The sequence below is a fragment of the Elaeis guineensis genome, chromosome 8, assembly GCF_000442705.2.
Source record: "Elaeis guineensis isolate ETL-2024a chromosome 8, EG11, whole genome shotgun sequence".
NCBI classification, from domain to species: domain Eukaryota; kingdom Viridiplantae; phylum Streptophyta; class Magnoliopsida; order Arecales; family Arecaceae; genus Elaeis; species Elaeis guineensis.
Genome location: NC_026000.2, coordinates 134,006,637 through 134,022,751, shown reverse-complemented (window position 1 = coordinate 134,022,751; position 16,115 = coordinate 134,006,637). Strand labels below are relative to the sequence as shown.

The window sequence follows — 16,115 nt, the reverse complement described above, 5'->3', positions numbered from 1 at the left end:
TGGAGACATAGAATAGATTATCTCAAAAGCTTGTATGATTTTTTCACTTCCACAACTTGTCATAATAACTAATGGCAATAGAAATTCTCAACTACAAAATGTTTGACTCAGTAGGTAATATCTTTAAAATACACCAGGTTTCATGCCTCAAAACCATCAAAAAAAAAAAAAAATTAAAAAGATGAGGAATAACTTGTAAGCAATGGGCTACACTGATAGCCAGCCTTGATTCCATAGCTCCCCCCTAAACGCAACTCTGACTCCCATCTTACAGGTTCAAAACCATCTGGAAATTCCTTCATTATTGCATCAAGAAAATCCATATGGAACCAAAAATTAGTGCAATTTGTTTTGCATCTAAAGATCCCCATGCTATCAGCACTGACTTACATCATCTACCAGCCCTGGAAATTTTTTGGCCCTAGATTTGTAGAAAATTGAGATTCATAAGACTGCTCTTAAGTAGACTATTTGACAAAGAGGATAAAAAATTAAAGACAGAGCTAATTTGCACTAATCCAACATCTACATTATAATGCACACCAACTATGTGTAACATGAGGAGTCTTGTCTTTTGGTTTTATTATTTAATTCTACTTAGGGAGGCTATCAAAGACCTATCCCCATCAAAGAAGTCTTTCTGATGTGTGAGGCTTAAACAAAGTAATCTGTTTCTTGTACCTTTAAGTATAGGCGTTCAAGTCAGCGAACTTATCATTTGCATGCCGCATCAAATATTTTATGCTTGGCGTGCATATATTTGTTTTAAAATCTAAGAATATATATATTTTTTCTTTTACCTTTTGGATTCTTTCGACATAATTCAGATTGTTGATGAATTTTGCTCTGTTTGCAATTTTTTTTTTTTTTAATCTGCAATTCTTCGTATCGAATCTCTGAACAACCAGCACATGTAAGTTTGCGACTTCCAAAGATCATCCAATGGCTCAAACTTCATAAATTCTAAAGATCATAAAATTTTCATTCTATAGAATTAAAAAACATACTTTTATTTTTAGCTGAGTACACCTATAGGCAACCACGATCCTTTTTTTTTTTTGTACCGAACGTGGGAAAAAGAGAAAACCCTCCATGATTATTGTGTTTTCTAAATTGAGATATTTTGTTTTTGGTTTGCCAGGATATTTATTCATGCAGCTGGCTTTGGATGCTGAAACTTTTATTTTCTAATATTAACACTTCAAATCTATTGTTTATACTTTATCAAGGTAAATTCTTAGCCACTTAAGTTGTAGTCAAAAGAAGAAATAATTTCAATGCACAGGTGGCCCCATGATTGAAATGGTTCTTGGAAGAGTGCACTCATGTAACATACAAGTGAAACTTGGCTTTTGGCGTGGAGCCACGACACTGTTGCATTCAAAAGTAATTTGATATGGAGCTTGATTAAAGAGCAGCAATGGATTGGGTTCGAGGGATGAGTGAAAATGTTGAGAACTGGATGTGAGATTTAGTGATTGAGCTCAGAATTTAACCGCTTAAGTTTTTAAATTGAATTGGATTTCTATTTGCACATCAAAGACTCAAACTTTCTATCACTCGAAACTCTTTATTTCTCTATCGTACCCACGACCTGGTGAAGCAAATGAGCATATCTTGCCCGTGCTATTAAAACTAAAAAGCCCTTTCCAAAGGATGTCACTGGAAATTATAATATTCATGTTGATGCAAAGCTGACATTGAGTGGAATTAGATGTTTATCTTTTTTAAGTGACCGGATCTAAGCTCCTATCAATTTAGAGGCAATAATGGAACAGATATGGATTGGATAGGCTATTACTTGTAAATGCTCCATACTTGCCTCTTGCCTCATGATGGAATTGACATAGTAGAAACTCAGAGTGGGATAGGATGGATTGGATGAATCGGATCCAGCAAAGCTATAATTTTTTTTGCATATAAATTAATTTTTTATCTCGATAAAGATATTTACAAGAAGTTATAGATATATTAAAATTAGATTTAAAATAGATTTTATCATTATATATATCCACTTTGGATCCATTATGAGTCAGGTAAAACCTATCCTACTAGAACCATGTCATGTAGAAGTAAATTGCCTCTCCAACAAAAGATTAGGCTGTAGTCATGTATGCGGTAAGATCCATTTCATTTCATTGGAATGGTCGCAATCAAAAAGATAAAATGAGTTAGTTTTGACAGCCCATTGGCACAGAAGTGGTTGACTTTATTTTATTTTATTTATCATTATTTTTTTTATGGTAACGTCATTGAATTCGGAGACTTGCACGTCGGATATTTCACCATTAAATCCCCTTGCAATTTGACTTCATATTTCAAAATAGCAATAGAAATGAGGGGAGCAAGAGGATGTTACCAAGAAAAGGGGAGAGGAGAGAGTTAGGAAGAGGTAATAAGTAGAAGGGGAGAGGGGTAGCAAGCAAACAATCGAACACCTGTCAGGCCATGGGGAGGACTTTCTTGACGATCTCGTCGCTGAGGGCGGCGATTTGGGAGTCCATCGCCTTGATGGTATCCTCCTTCTGCTTCTCCAGATTCTGGAGCGCCTCGGCGAGCTCCGCCTCCACTCGCTTCCGGCCCTCGGCGAGCTTCTGCTCCAGCTCAGCCGACGTCTCCTTCTTCATCTTGTTCAGCGCCGCGGAGATCTCCGCCCGCGCCGCCCGCATCACCGCCGCCGCCTGCTCCTCCAGCTGCTTCACGTCCTCCGACGTGTCCTTCACCTCCCCCAGCTTCGCGCGGATCGTCGAGTCCCGCTCGTCCATGAACTTCCCCAGCGGCGTGAAATAAAGCTTGTCCAGCGCCACCATCAATAGCAGAAACTCCACCGCGATCGCCGGAAGGGTCAGGTTGAAGTCGAACAGCGCCGCCTTCTCCATCTGCTCCGCCAGCGCCGGCAGCGGCGATACGGCTGCCGCTGCGGCGGCGATCGCGGCTGCCTTTTGGGGCAGGGAGTCGAGGAGGCGCCGAGGAAGGGAGGTTTTGTTGGTGGTAGCGGTCCTGCGGGAGTCGGATTTGGCGGCCGCGACGACGACTTTGGGGATGAGTGGGAGGGGAGAGGGAGGGCGGGTTCTTCTGCCATTGGAGAGGACTTGGGAGGTAGCGGCGGAAGAGGAGGAGGCCATGACCGTGCTCGCCATGTTTATGGTCTTAAGCTCGCCTCGGATTTCAAATTCCTTGGGATTCGGCCTTCGGGAGGAGGGAATGGACTGAGAGAATGGGGATTGATGAGAGGAGGGAAGAGAAGGGGAAAGAATGATGAATGGAGGGAGCGCGGGGAAGAACCCTATCCTAATCTTTGCCACATATTGGATTGGGCTTTGGGCTTTGGACAGGGTCGGTTCTCTGTTTGAGACCTGAAATATTGAGTATTTATTTTTTTATCAAGAAATTGAATGGACGTCATTTTAATGATTGTATTTATATAATGGTGGTGTAAGTCCATGACCGGTACAAAGGTTGTTATAACAATTTCGGTCACCCCCGTTATCTTGTTATGATAAATAACATAAAACAGGGTGATCTTGGTGACATCCGGGCTCAACTCCATTTCACTTTAACTCGTGATGAATACCATCTTATTGAAATCCTTACAGAACTTGGGAGCGGATGGATGTTATAAGGTTAAGAGAAATGCACCTAGTATCTTGGGAATTGGTATGCCAATCAATGAGACGGGGATTCAGAGATTCAATTTTTGTTGATCAAAATGGAAGCTGTAATAGCTGGACATGCAGCGGGACTTTTGCTTGTCTATGGAATACAGTTGTTGGTATATTTTCAAGTCAAGTCGATCAAGTATCGATTTGCCTAAACCTTCAGCTTAACTCTATACCATTTTGAACTGATCAAAATTGATTCTTGATAAAACATGATAATCAGCTCGGTTATTTTGCGATCTATCATAAGGGACATCAATACAGAATTGATGTAATCCTAACACACAGACGGTTACCTTACAGCTCTTATCCAACTCAACAGCAGCTGTCTTTCAGCTATACTATAACTAATTACCACGTAGATAAATAATTTACGATCTTCATTCTGTTATAACAAACTAACAGCCTAACAAACTCTTCTAATGGTCTAACAGCCTAAGCAAGCTCTCTCTATATAAAGGACAAGATATTCTCCACAAAGTAAGTCACAACTCATAGAGCTAAAACTCTGCTAAATTTCTTTCCGCTCCCAACTGAAGGGAATAAGAGTTATCATTCTGCTCATCCAAAATCTCTCTTCTTATCTTCCAGCTTTTCTATTTCTACTATTCATTCTTAAGATCTCGACTGACTTAATCATCGGAGGGTCCTAAACTGGAGGATACCCTAATGCTCTTAGGACTTCTTTTGTAAGTTCATTTGTGGTCTATATCAATCTGGTCTTCAGCAATACTCCAGTTTGGTCTACCACCGATCTCACCGACTTTCCTCTGGAGCCTTGCAGCAATAACAGTAATAAAAGCTATAAGTATGAACCATGATTATTTGCGGTAAAGTCTTTTAACTAGATCATAATTGTTCATTTATTTGGAGAGAGATATGTGCCCATATTTCATTGATGATGGCTAACATTGGGTGCTCCAGCAGCAATGGAGATCAATGGATATCATGGAGGATAGTTGGATATATAAGATGCTTTGATTCATTAGCCTGCTATGGTCAACCAAGAGGTTGTGTCTCGCATTCGCGTGTGTGATCTTTTCCTCCCGGATGAGAATAGGTGGAACGCTCCACTTGTGTCTCAATTGTTTGGATGGTGGTTGACAAACAGTGTTATCTATGGCTATTCCTAGATGCGACGTACCTGAGAGGAGGGCTTGGAGACTCACATGAAGCTCTAAGGTGAATAATCCATGAGAGAAACAAAGAATTCAAAATACATCCCATTAATCTATCCTGAAATCTAACTGTAATATTCATGAGTAATGAGATTTCTTGCAGACATAAATGTGAATAACCCATGAGAGTAACAGAGAATCCGTATTTCTAGTCTTTCCTTCTTGTTAACAGAATCCACAATGTAACAGCAAAACTATTTTTATAGCCATGTATATCAGAAGACATTTTTCAGTTTTACATACATGCTTGCAAGATGTTCTGTCACATTAGGCATTGTGACAACCATTAAATTATTTACTGAAGCATAAAATCTCATCAACTTACAGGTTACAGTTTATGAAGCATGCACCAACTTATGTATGTGGAGAACTTTTATTTCTCTTACATTATTAACAATATGGTAAGTCATTTTTTATTATAGCTTCCTGCCACATCCAAGATGAATCGGTATCTAACATCATTCTTTTCCATTCTCTCTACTGCCTTGTTCACATAATCCATGGGTACTACCTCAATCTTCGATGTCAAATCCTTGTCTGCCCAAAACTCTAATAACTCTTGTGTCTCTGCTATGCTCCCAATGAAACTACCTGTGATTGTCTTCCTCCCTGAATGAAGTAACAATATGCAAGTAAATTCTGGGAAGGTAATCATAAACTTAGTAACCTAGAAACAAAGTGATTAACTATATTGAAGGTACCAAATTAGTGAGTTTAACTGAATAGTTTTCATTTCGCATCAGAATGCATGTGGTCATAAAGGGCTTGAGAGTGAGAGAGAGTGTAAAAATGTCCAGCGTTATAAATTGATGAGGTGTAGAATGGCAGTTTAGTAGTTATCAAGAAGGTGGAGCCAAAGGGGGTGTAGTAGTTCAGCTTCCAAGAGTTTGCATTACAGTGGTAACCATATATCTGACCGATTAGACTGGTATATAGTCATCTCAATATAGATAACATTGTTGTAACAATATTCATCATTGCAGCAAGATTTTTGTCAATCCTTGTCCGAAAACAGTAAGAATGTCAGGTAAAAAGATCAATATTAATGTGTCCTAAATAACTACATGAATTACTTTAAGGTGTGTTGCGGCCAATCGCCTCGTCGCTCGATCGTCGGGAAGCGTGCACCTGCAAAAGGAAGTCCGCACTGACCGGAGGCGGCTCCGGCGGGGACCCTCCGACGGTCAAGTCAGAGAGGTGACTGGGCAACAGTGAAGTGCAGACAGAGAGCTCTGAGAGGGAGAGAGAGAGAAAAGCGAGCCTGCGTAAGTGGGAGAGACGGGCGGATCGACCCCTTGCACTGTTGCCTTCCCCGGTATATATAGTGGAGCACGGTATGGCGCCGTCATCAATGGCGCGGACAAGTGAGGAACTGTCAACTCACTGTAGGCTGTCAGAGCCGCCGTAAAAACATCATGTCGCCGTGTAGCCGTCTAATCACCAGGGTTGACCCGGCTCTCGGCGGGACAATGCCCCTAGGTAACCGTGCCGCATGTCCGTGTCAGAGCTGACAACGTCTGGCGGCCGTACGGCGGTTGGTGGAGTCGGCCGACCCAAGGTCGGTGGCCAGCGGAGTGGCGTCGGACTCCTCCGTCAGTCGGCGAGCTTCAAGTGGGTCGGCTACCGGACCTCTGGGTTCAGTCGGTCGGGAATAGACCGTGGAATGGCCGTGGTTAGCCGCTGATGGCGTTCGTTGGCCTGCCGCCCGACTTACGATCGGCCAGTCAGAGTCGTTCGTCGGGCCGTCGGTTAGTCGGTCGGACCGCTAGCCGGTCGGGCCCTCCGATAGTCGGTCGGTCGGTCGGTGGGGTCCCGAGGTCGGGCCCTCCGATAGTCGGTCGGTCGGTCGGTGGGTATCCCCCAACAGTTGCCCCCTCCACTCCTAAGTCGGGTGGAGAGCTGGCCGATGCCTTCATTCGGGTAGTAAGGCCGGGCGACTGGGAGTGGATTTGTCGCATGTGCAGATCCGACCGTACCGCCGGCTGATCCGTTGTCTGACACCTCACGAATCCCTAGTGATCCGAACGTCTAGTCGATGCCAGAAGTCACGCCGGCGTCCGGTGCCGGACGCCGCGTCTTGTCGTCGTCAGTCGTCACGTCGGTGTCAGAAGATCGGGTGCCGGACGATACGGCGTCAGTCGATCGGATATTCGGCGCCGATCGCGGGTGAGGCGTCCCATCGGGAATGCGGACCGGCGCGGGCGGCCGACTGCGGAGCCAACCCCCACGCGCCGCGTGTCAAGGTGGTTGGCCGGCGCCCGCTCCGGCATTTAATGCGGACGGTGCGGGCGTCCCGAGGCGAAGCGCGCCGAATCCTTAGCCAACCGGCGGGCGCCACGCGTCGCGCATCTGGGGGACCTTGGTCGGCGCGGAAGCATTTCGGCCGTCGGTCGGCCCTATATATATAGGACCTCCCGGACCCTGACCCACATTTGCCATTTGCTGGGGAAACTCTGTCCGGGCGATTTCTCGGTCGTCGCGGGCAGAGCTCTTCTCTACTTCCGGAGGGTCCATCGGGTTCGTGGTCCTCCTTCCCCTTCTTGCTTTCTTCTCTTCTTTCCCTTCTTTTGGTTCCTGCACAATGACCAGGAAACCGACTCAGGGAGCTCGGTCGGGGAACCCGACCGACGACACCCGATCGGCTCCGGAAGATGAGGCCTCCTCGCTTTCGGGGCCGAACGTCGATCAGCTTCGGGAGCACTATCGCATCCCGGAGCAGTTTCGGCTCTATGCTCCAGGGGCCGGCGGTCGGGTCAACAACCCTCCGCCCGGCGACCTGGGGCTGTATGTTGAGGACCTTCGTGCGGGTCTTCGACTTCCGATTCCGGAGTTCGTCCGGAATCTGCTTGATTACTACGGACTCTGTCCGGCGCAACTGGCGCCGAACTCTGTCCGGCTAATCATTTCTTTCGCGCTGTTGTGTCAGCTCTTGCCGACCAACCCCCGCGTTTCCCTCTTCCGGGCCTTCTTCGTGCTCCGACCCCACCCTAAGGCCCGAGGGTGGTGGCTCTTCAACCCCCGGAAGGGTCTTGCCTTCATAACCGGTCTTCCATCGTCCATTCATGGATGGAAGAATCAGTTTTTCTTTGTTTCCTCTTCCTCCTCTTGGGGCTTTCCTTCTCGCTGGGGCGTACCCCGAACTGAGGCCAACGACAACAGTCGGGTCGACGTGGACGACCGGGAGGACTTCCACCGACTCAAAGACATGTTGGTCCCGAAGCAGAGGGAGCTTGTTACCGAGCAAGCTCTCTATGATGCCGGCCTGAGTCTGGTCCCCCGAATAGGTATCGCCCGATTCCCCAGCTTTTCTTTTTGTTCGGTATTAGGGTAATTCTGGTCCGACCTTTAACATTGGTCGGTTTTGCAGGGACACCGCCGAGGATGAGGCCGACCGACGCCAAAATTCGTCAGTTTGCCGCCGCGAGGAAGAGGCCAGCGTCGGGGGCTGGCCCTTCGCGCCCTTCCAAGAGATCAGCCCCAGTCCCGCCGACCGTGGAAGCGTCGGCGACCGAGGGGTCGGAGCCAATCATAGCCCTCGCGGCTCCGACTGTCCGAGTGGAGGAGAGGCGAGTCGAGGAGAGGCCGGCCGAGGAAGTGGCCGAAGGAGTGTCGGCGGTTTCGCCGCCGCGGGCGGAGCCGGACGTCGTTCGGGAAGCCGAACATCGTCCGGAGGCGTCCGCCGGCGCAACGGGGGGCGTCGGGTCGAACTCCAGCGTCCCATCGCTGCCAGCCCCGTCGGTCGGGGCAGCTGATCGGGGGAAAGCCCCGATGGAGCCCTCGGAGGAGGAGAGATCAATGCCCCCCAGCGCATACTACCCCGAGGGTGCATCGGCCTTGGCCGACCACAACCTTGCGAGGAGGTTGTGCCAGGGGATCCTCCTCCCTACCGACGTCCAGTCGCTGCGATCTCGGCAGGTGACCGAGATGCTGTCGCGGTTCTACCCGTCGATGGTGGAGGTAAGCTTCGCGTCACCTTTCTCCTTAGAAGAATTTTCGCCTGCCATATAATTCTGACAAATCTTTTTTCCGTCGGCAGTTGATCTTCACCATGTCCGAGTTGGAGGCCGGATACCGAAGGTTCGGCGACGTTCGGGCAGCCTTCAAGGAAAGGTCGGCAGCGGCCGAGGCCGAGAGAGGGAGGCTGGTCGACCAACTGCAGGAGTCGGTCGACCGGGAGGCCAAGTTGACGGACGAGGTCTCCCGGCTTATGGCCGAACTAAAGTCGGCCAAGAAGGAGGCCAAGCACAAAGGTCGGGTCGTGCGTCGTCTTCGACGCGAACGGGACAGTGCCACCTCCGAACTCCAAGGGGAACGCGAGCAACTTCGGGTCAGCCTGGAGAAGCTCGCGGAAACCGAAGAGGACTTGTCCATCGCCCAAATCGACGCCGAAATTGCCAGGGCCGAGGCGGAGTTGGCGAGGGAGGAGCTGGCCCATACCGAGGACGAAGTACGGTCGGCGAGGGAGTCGGCCGACCGCGCGGTCGAAGACTTCCGGGCCTCCGACCCAGTACAAGGAGGAGATGCTCGAGTCGGGCTTCGCCTCCTACAGGGTCGGGTTTGAGGACGGTCGGGATGCCGTCCATACCTTGTACCCGGAGGTGGACGTCAGCCGAGTCGCACCGCTACTCGCCGAAGAGGAGGGAACCGAAGAGGAGGCCGACCATCTGTCGGGAGGCATCATCCCAACGGAGGAAGCCGTTCCGGAGCAGGAGCCGACCGGAGGTCCCTTGCCGACTGAAGGACATCCTTCGGCCGCCGACCCATCGCCGCTTATGGTCGAGACGCCGATTCTTCCCGATCCCCCGTCGGTCGAAGAGATTATCCAGGACGAATGATCGGTCCAGCCGACTGTCTTCCTTTTGTTTTTTCTTGAAAATACATGTAATCGGCTTCGGCCCGACTTTGTAATCTCTTTTAATCAATGAATGAAATTGTCTCTTTTCCTTCTTGTTTGTAACGTTTCTTATCGCTGTAATGTCGAACCCAAGTCACCAACTTAGAGAAGTTGCCAACTCGGGTAAGTCGGTAAGACCTAACCGGCTTGCACAGTTCCGAAGTAGCTTGTATCCCGACTTTAGGTCGGTTTTCAATAATTGTAGTCGCTACTCGGGCGCATCTGTTAAGTCGGACTTCCGTAGATGCGTTCAGTCGAACATCGACCGGCGCAGTGTCGGGGGAGCGATAGTAAGTCGGATCCCCAAGCTCTTGCGTCGGGTTCTCATGTCCTTCGACAGACGGTGGCAAACCGAGTGTCGTTCAGCCGACCGAAGGTCGGTCGGCGAGTAGTGGGTGCGACTAAGGTCGCGTCATATGATAGACGGTGGTAAGCCGAATATCCCTCGACCGGCCGTAGCATCTGTTAAGTCGGACTTCCGTAGATGCGTTCAGTCGAACATCGACCGGCGCAGTGTCGGGGGAGCGATAGTAAGTCGGATCCCAAGCTCTTGCGTCGGGTTCTCATGTCCTTCGACAGACGGTGGCAAACCGAGTGTCGTTCAGCCGACCGAAGGTCGGTCGGCGAGTAGTGGGTGCGACTAAGGTCGCGTCATATGATAGACGTGGTAAGCCGAATATCCCTCGACCGGCCGTAGCCTGGTCGGAACGTCGCGGCAACAGCCGCGTGGGCTTTTAGCCTTTCTTCGGTCGGGGCCCGATCGATCAGTCGGCCGATGGATATGCCCGAAAATTCGACCGTAGAGAGTATAAACTCCCGCCATCGTAGATGCATCGGTCCGTGTAAGGGCCGATGTGTCGTCGGTGCCAGGTCCGCGTCGATGCGTCGGGGCTGAGCGCCGATCAGTAGTCGAAGGGTTAGAACTCCGATTTTTTCAAACCGAACTTGTATTCCAACGATTGGATTACAGAATTTACTGGTAATACAGCTTCAAGTTGTCGGCGTTCCAAGTCCGGGGAATGGGTTTCCCCTCAAGGGTCTCCAGTCGGTAGGCCCTCGGCCCGAAGGTGTCAGCAACCTTGTAGGGTCCTTCCCAGTTGGGAGCCAACTTCCCTTGGTCCAAGGGCTTTGACACCTCCGCCTTCCTCAAGACTAGGTCGCCAGGTTTAAAGAGCTTTGGTCTGACCTTGGCGTTGTAGTACCGGGCGACCCTCTGTCGGTAGGAGGCCATTCGAATTTGAGCCTCATCTCGCAGTTCGGGGAGAAGATCTAGGTCGGCTCTCCGGCTTTCGGAGTTGTCCGGCTCGCGGTACTGCTCGACCCTTGAAGATGGCAGGCCAACCTCGAGCGGGATCATGGCTTCTGTCCGTAGGCCAAACTGAACGGTGACTCTCCGGTCGGGACACGGGGGGTCGTTCGGTAAGCCCATAGGACGGAGCCCAGCTCGTCGACCCAGAGGCCCTTGGCTTCGTTCAGTCGGGTCTTGAGTCCATGGAGCAAGGTTCGGTTCGTCACCTCAACCTCACCATTGGACTGTGGGTGCCCGACTGAAGTTAGTCGATGACGGATGTGGAACCTGGCGCAGAAGTCCTTGAAGTCTTGGTTGTCGAATTGCCGTCCGTTGTCGGTGATGATGGTGTGCGGCAATCCGAACCTGAAGATGATGGACTTTTGGACGAAGTCCTCCATCTTCCGCTCGGTGATCTGCGCCAAGGGCTCGGCCTCGACCCACTTCGTGAAGTAGTCGATGGCGACAACGATGAACTTCCTTTGGCCCGACGCCGGTGGGAATGGGCCGAGAATATCGACTCCCCACTGAGCGAAGGGCCACGGAGCGACAATGGGAGCGATTTGGCTGGCCGGTTGGTGCTGAATATTGGCATACTTCTGGCATGGCTCGCACCTTCGGACCAACTCGGCCGCATCCTTCCTCATGGTCGGCCAGTAGTAGCCCTGTCGTAAGACCTTGAAGGCTAAGACTTGCCCCCAAGTGATTCCCACAAATTCCTTCGTGAACCTCTCGGAGGGCGTAGTCAGCGTCGGTCGGTCCCAAGCACCTGAGCAGAGAAAGGGAGAACGACCTCTTGTAGAGTCGGCCGTCCATGATCACATATTGTGACGCCGACCATCGGAGTCGCTTGGCCTCCGCGGGATCTTCGGGACTGGTCCCGTCGGACAGGTACCGGACGATCGGGTCCATCCAACTTGGTTCGGACGTTAGCTGCTGCACTTCTTCGACCCGATCAATGCTCGGCTGTTGGAGGTTTTCGACAAACGTCCGACCCAAAGAATCATAGCCGACGTTGCCAACTGGAGAGAGCATCGGCACGGGCGTTCTCCGTCCTGGGGATGTGGGAGATCTCGAAATACTCGAGGCGGGCCACGAGATCCTTTACCTTCTGAAGATACTTGATCATGGTCGGATCTCGCGCCTCGAAGTCGCCCTTGACCTGCCCCACGATCAGCTGAGAGTCGGAGAATGCCCGGAGGCTGTCGACGCCCAATTCCTTTCGCCATCCTCAAGCCCGCGAGGAGCGCCTCGTATTCGGCTTGATTGTTGGAGGCCTTGAAGTCGAACCGGAGGGGCGTATTCGGTGACTACACCATCCGAGTTCGTGAGCAGGAGCCCGGCCCCGCTTTCCTGAGCGTTGGAGGCTCCATCGATGTGAAGTACCCAGGTGGAGATCGGGTCCCGCTCAAAGACCGAATCTCGTCCCGAGCCTTCAGCTCCCGACCTCTTGTCGGTTGTCGGGCATTCGGCGATGAAGTCGGCCAAGACCTGAGCCTTCAAGGCAGGCCTTGGTCGGTACTGGAATGTCGAACTCGCTAAGCTTCATCGCCCATTTAGCGAGTCGTCCGGATGTGTCGGGTCGGCGCAGTACGGCCCTCAGGGCTGGTTGGTGAGTACCACGATGGCGTGGGCCTGGAAGTATGGTCGGAGCCGTTGCGCGGAGACGGTCAGGGCGAAGACCATCTTTTCCGTCTCCGAGTATCTGGCTTCGGCACCGTGGAGCACTTTGCTGATGTAGTAGATGGGCTGATGGGTTCGGCACTCGTTTTCCCGAACGAGCACCGAACTGATCGCCTCAGGAGATGTGGCCAAGTAGAGATACAAGGTCTCCCCGAGCTGCGGCTTTACGAGCAGCGGCGGGCAAGCCAAGTACCTCTTCAGGTCTTCAAAGGCCTGTTCGCATTCATCCGACCAAGAGAAACCGTTTGCCTGGCGCAGGGTTTTGAAGAACGGGAGGCACCTTTCAGCTGATCGGGAAATGAATCGGCTAAGAGCGACGATTCTCCCGTTCAGTTGTTGGACCTCCTTCTTGGTGTTCGGATGACGCATGTCGAGGATCGCCTTTATCTTCTCAGGGTTGGCCTCGATCCCTCTCTGAGAAACGAGGAATCCGAGGAACTTCCCCGAGGTCACCCCGAAGGCGCATTTGGTCGGATTGAGCTTCATTCGGTGTCGTCGAAGGGTGCGGAAGGTCTCCTCGAGGTCCTGAACATGGTCCGGGATCTGCATGCTCTTTACCAGCATGTCGTCCACGTACACCTCCATGTTACGCCCGATCTGGTCTTTGAAGACCTTGTTGACGAGTCGCTGGTAGGTGGCGCCGGCATTCTTCAATCCAAAGGGCATCACCCGATAACAGTAGAGCCCTTGGGGGTCACGAACGCGGTGTGCTCCCTCGTCTTCAGGCGCCATCCGGATCTGATTGTACCCGGCGAAGGCGTCCATGAAGCTGAGCAGTCGAAATCCGGACGTCGCATCCACCAGCTGGTCGATCTTCGGGAGCGGAAAGCTATCCTTCGGGCACGCTCGGTTGAGGTCGGTGTAGTCGATGCAGATCCTCCACTTCCCGTTGGCTTTCTTGACCATGACGACATTGGCGAGCCAATCGGGGGTACGTGGATTCCCGAATGAAGCCCGCCTCGAGCAGCTTGTCCACTTCCTCGTCGATGGCCTTCTGCCTTTCTGGGGCGAAGGACCTTTTCTTCTGCCTCACCGGCTTCATCGTCGGGTCGATGTTGAGTCGGTGAGTCATTGTTTCCGGAGGGATGCCCGACATATCTGCTGCCGACCATGCGAATACGTCGGCAATTGGCCGTCAGCAATTCTGCCAGTCGATGTCGCTCGGTGTCGGGCAATTGAGACCCGATCCAAACTTTTCTATCGGGATTTCTCCTATCGGGATCGCCTCGAGCTGCTCGGCCGGCGAACCCCGCTCTTCCTCCTCCCGTTGATCCAGTTTGTCAATTTCAGGGGATCCTTTGTCTCGTCGCTTTGGGCGGAGATTTGAAAGCATCGTCGGGCGAGCTGTTGATCTCCGCGCATCTCTCCGACTCGTTTTTGGTCGGGAATCGAACAAGGAGATGGTACGTCGAGACGATCGCCCTGAGGGCGTTCAGTCCGGGTCGCCCGAGTATGGCGTTGTAGGCTGAAGGAATTTGGGACGACCGCGAAAAATGAGGGAGACCGTGCTTTGCCGTGGTTCGGTACCGACCGTCACGGGCAGGGTGACTTCTCCTTCTGTCGTGACGGCGTCTCCGGCGAAGCCGATCAAGGGCGTGGAGACCCTACTAAGTCGATCCGTCGGTAGTCGCATTCGATGAGAAGGTCGAGTAAACAAAACATTTGTCGAACTTCCATTATCAACAAAAATTCGTTTTACATCATAATTGGCTATTGTCGCCGACACAACAACAGCGTCGTCGTGGGGAGTCTGGATGCCCCGAACGTCGTCTTCCGCGAAGGTGATTACGTCGTTCGGTCGTGGCTTTTTCGTCGGCTCCCCCCCTGTAGACGTCCCCGATCCCAGCCGCTTGGAAATCATGTTGATGACCCCGGCCGTCGGCTGGTTAGTCGGTGCTTCTTCAGTCGGCTGGAGACGTCGATCGGCAGTCGGTCGGGTCGGCGGACCCTTTCGAAACTTGCCGAGATACCCCCGGCGGATGAGATTTTCGATCTCATCCTTCAACTGGATGCATCGCTCCGTGTCGTGGCCGTGGCTCCGATGGAACCGGCAGTACTTCCGATGGTCGAGGCCCTTGCCTTCAGAGCGGAGGCCGTCGCAGGTATTCCTTCCCCTTCGATCTCCATCAAGATCTGCGCACGGGGAGCGGAGAGAGGAGTGTAGGAGTCATACCTGGGACGCACCGACCTCGGAGTCTGTCGGCGGGGTGATTTTTGGATCTGTCGGGGTGGAGAAAGCCGACTACCGGCCGGGGGCTGCTTGGTTCGGCGGGCTCCCGACCTTTTCTTCGCTTCTCCTTCGGACCCCTGGGCTCGACCAAGCGTCGGTCGGACGCTCCTTCGTCCGCGCGCATATACTTGTATGCGCGCTCCAGTAGCTCGGCGTATGTTCGGGGGAGGGTCTTGTCCAGAGAATAAGTAAATCGGGACGACCTCAGGCCCCTTCATGGCTGAAACCGCCATGTCTTCGTTGAGGTCCCGGACCTCGAGCGTGGCCGCGTTGAATCGCGCCACGAAGTGTCGGAGCGTCTCGTTTTCCCCCTGCTTGAGGGAGAAAAGGCTATCCGACGTTCGCGGCGGCTTTCGGCTGGTGCTGAAATGGGCCACGAACGAGTGCTCGAGCTGCGCGAAGGAATGGATACTGCCCGATCGAAGACCGGAGTACCAAGCCCTGGCAGCCTTGCGAAGTGTGGGGGAAGCCGATGCAAAAGAGCGTCGGTTGCCCCTTGAATCGTCATGAGAGCTTTTAGCTCTCGAGGTGGTCGACTGGGTCGGTGGAGCCGTCGTATGGCTCCACGTTCGGCATTTTGAACCGACTGGGAATCGGCTCATCGAGGACCAGTCGAGGAGAGGCTGGGCGGTCTGGAAGTCGACGTCGTTCGAAGACTTCTGGCCGTCCATCTGCAGTTGGGCGAGTCGGCGGTCGATCTCCTCGAACCGTCGCTCGTAGTCGTCCGCTCGTCGATGCTGGGAGACCCCAGGGTGGAGCCTCCGGAAGACTCTGAAGAGAGGCCGACGGTGTGCGCGGCCGCTTTTCCTTCCTCGCCCGTTCCAACGGGGAAGGAGAGGGCCGCTGGGACCGTCGGTCGTCGCGCGAGGTCGACCCTCCTCCTCCCGTGGGAGCGCTGTTGGGAGTGCTCGCCTGGAGGCGGCAGGGGTCGGCGCGACCGTCGGCGGCTGCTCCTGGAAGGCATAGGTCGGGCCGCCGGTTGTTGCTGGAGGCTTTTGACTGCGTCGGTCAGTACGGTCATCTGCCGTACAATGGCCGCAATCTGCGCCTCCGTGTCACTGCAGGGCGCGGAGAGCTAGGCTCCGCCGCCGGTGGTGGTGGAGAGGCCTCTTCCCGGCGGGAAGAACGCCTTGCCGACCCAGTGATTCTCGATCGTTGAGCTCTTGTCTTTGTCATGTTGACC

The 16,115-nt window shown here is 52.4% G+C and overlaps 1 protein-coding gene and 1 pseudogene across 1 annotated transcript; both read right to left on the bottom strand.

Moving 5' to 3' along the window:
* Positions 1-2,280: 2,280 nt before the first annotated feature.
* Positions 2,281-3,299, bottom strand: LOC140859736 (ATP synthase subunit b', chloroplastic-like). The gene has a single exon (XM_073262178.1). It carries the CDS (start codon positions 3,138-3,140, stop codon positions 2,442-2,444), a length of 699 nt encoding a protein of 232 aa, XP_073118279.1. The 5' UTR covers positions 3,141-3,299; the 3' UTR covers positions 2,281-2,441.
* Positions 3,300-5,243: 1,944 nt separating this feature from the next.
* LOC105037206 (probable cinnamyl alcohol dehydrogenase) overlaps positions 5,244-16,115 on the bottom strand; it is a 24,118-nt pseudogene continuing 13,246 nt past the window's right edge.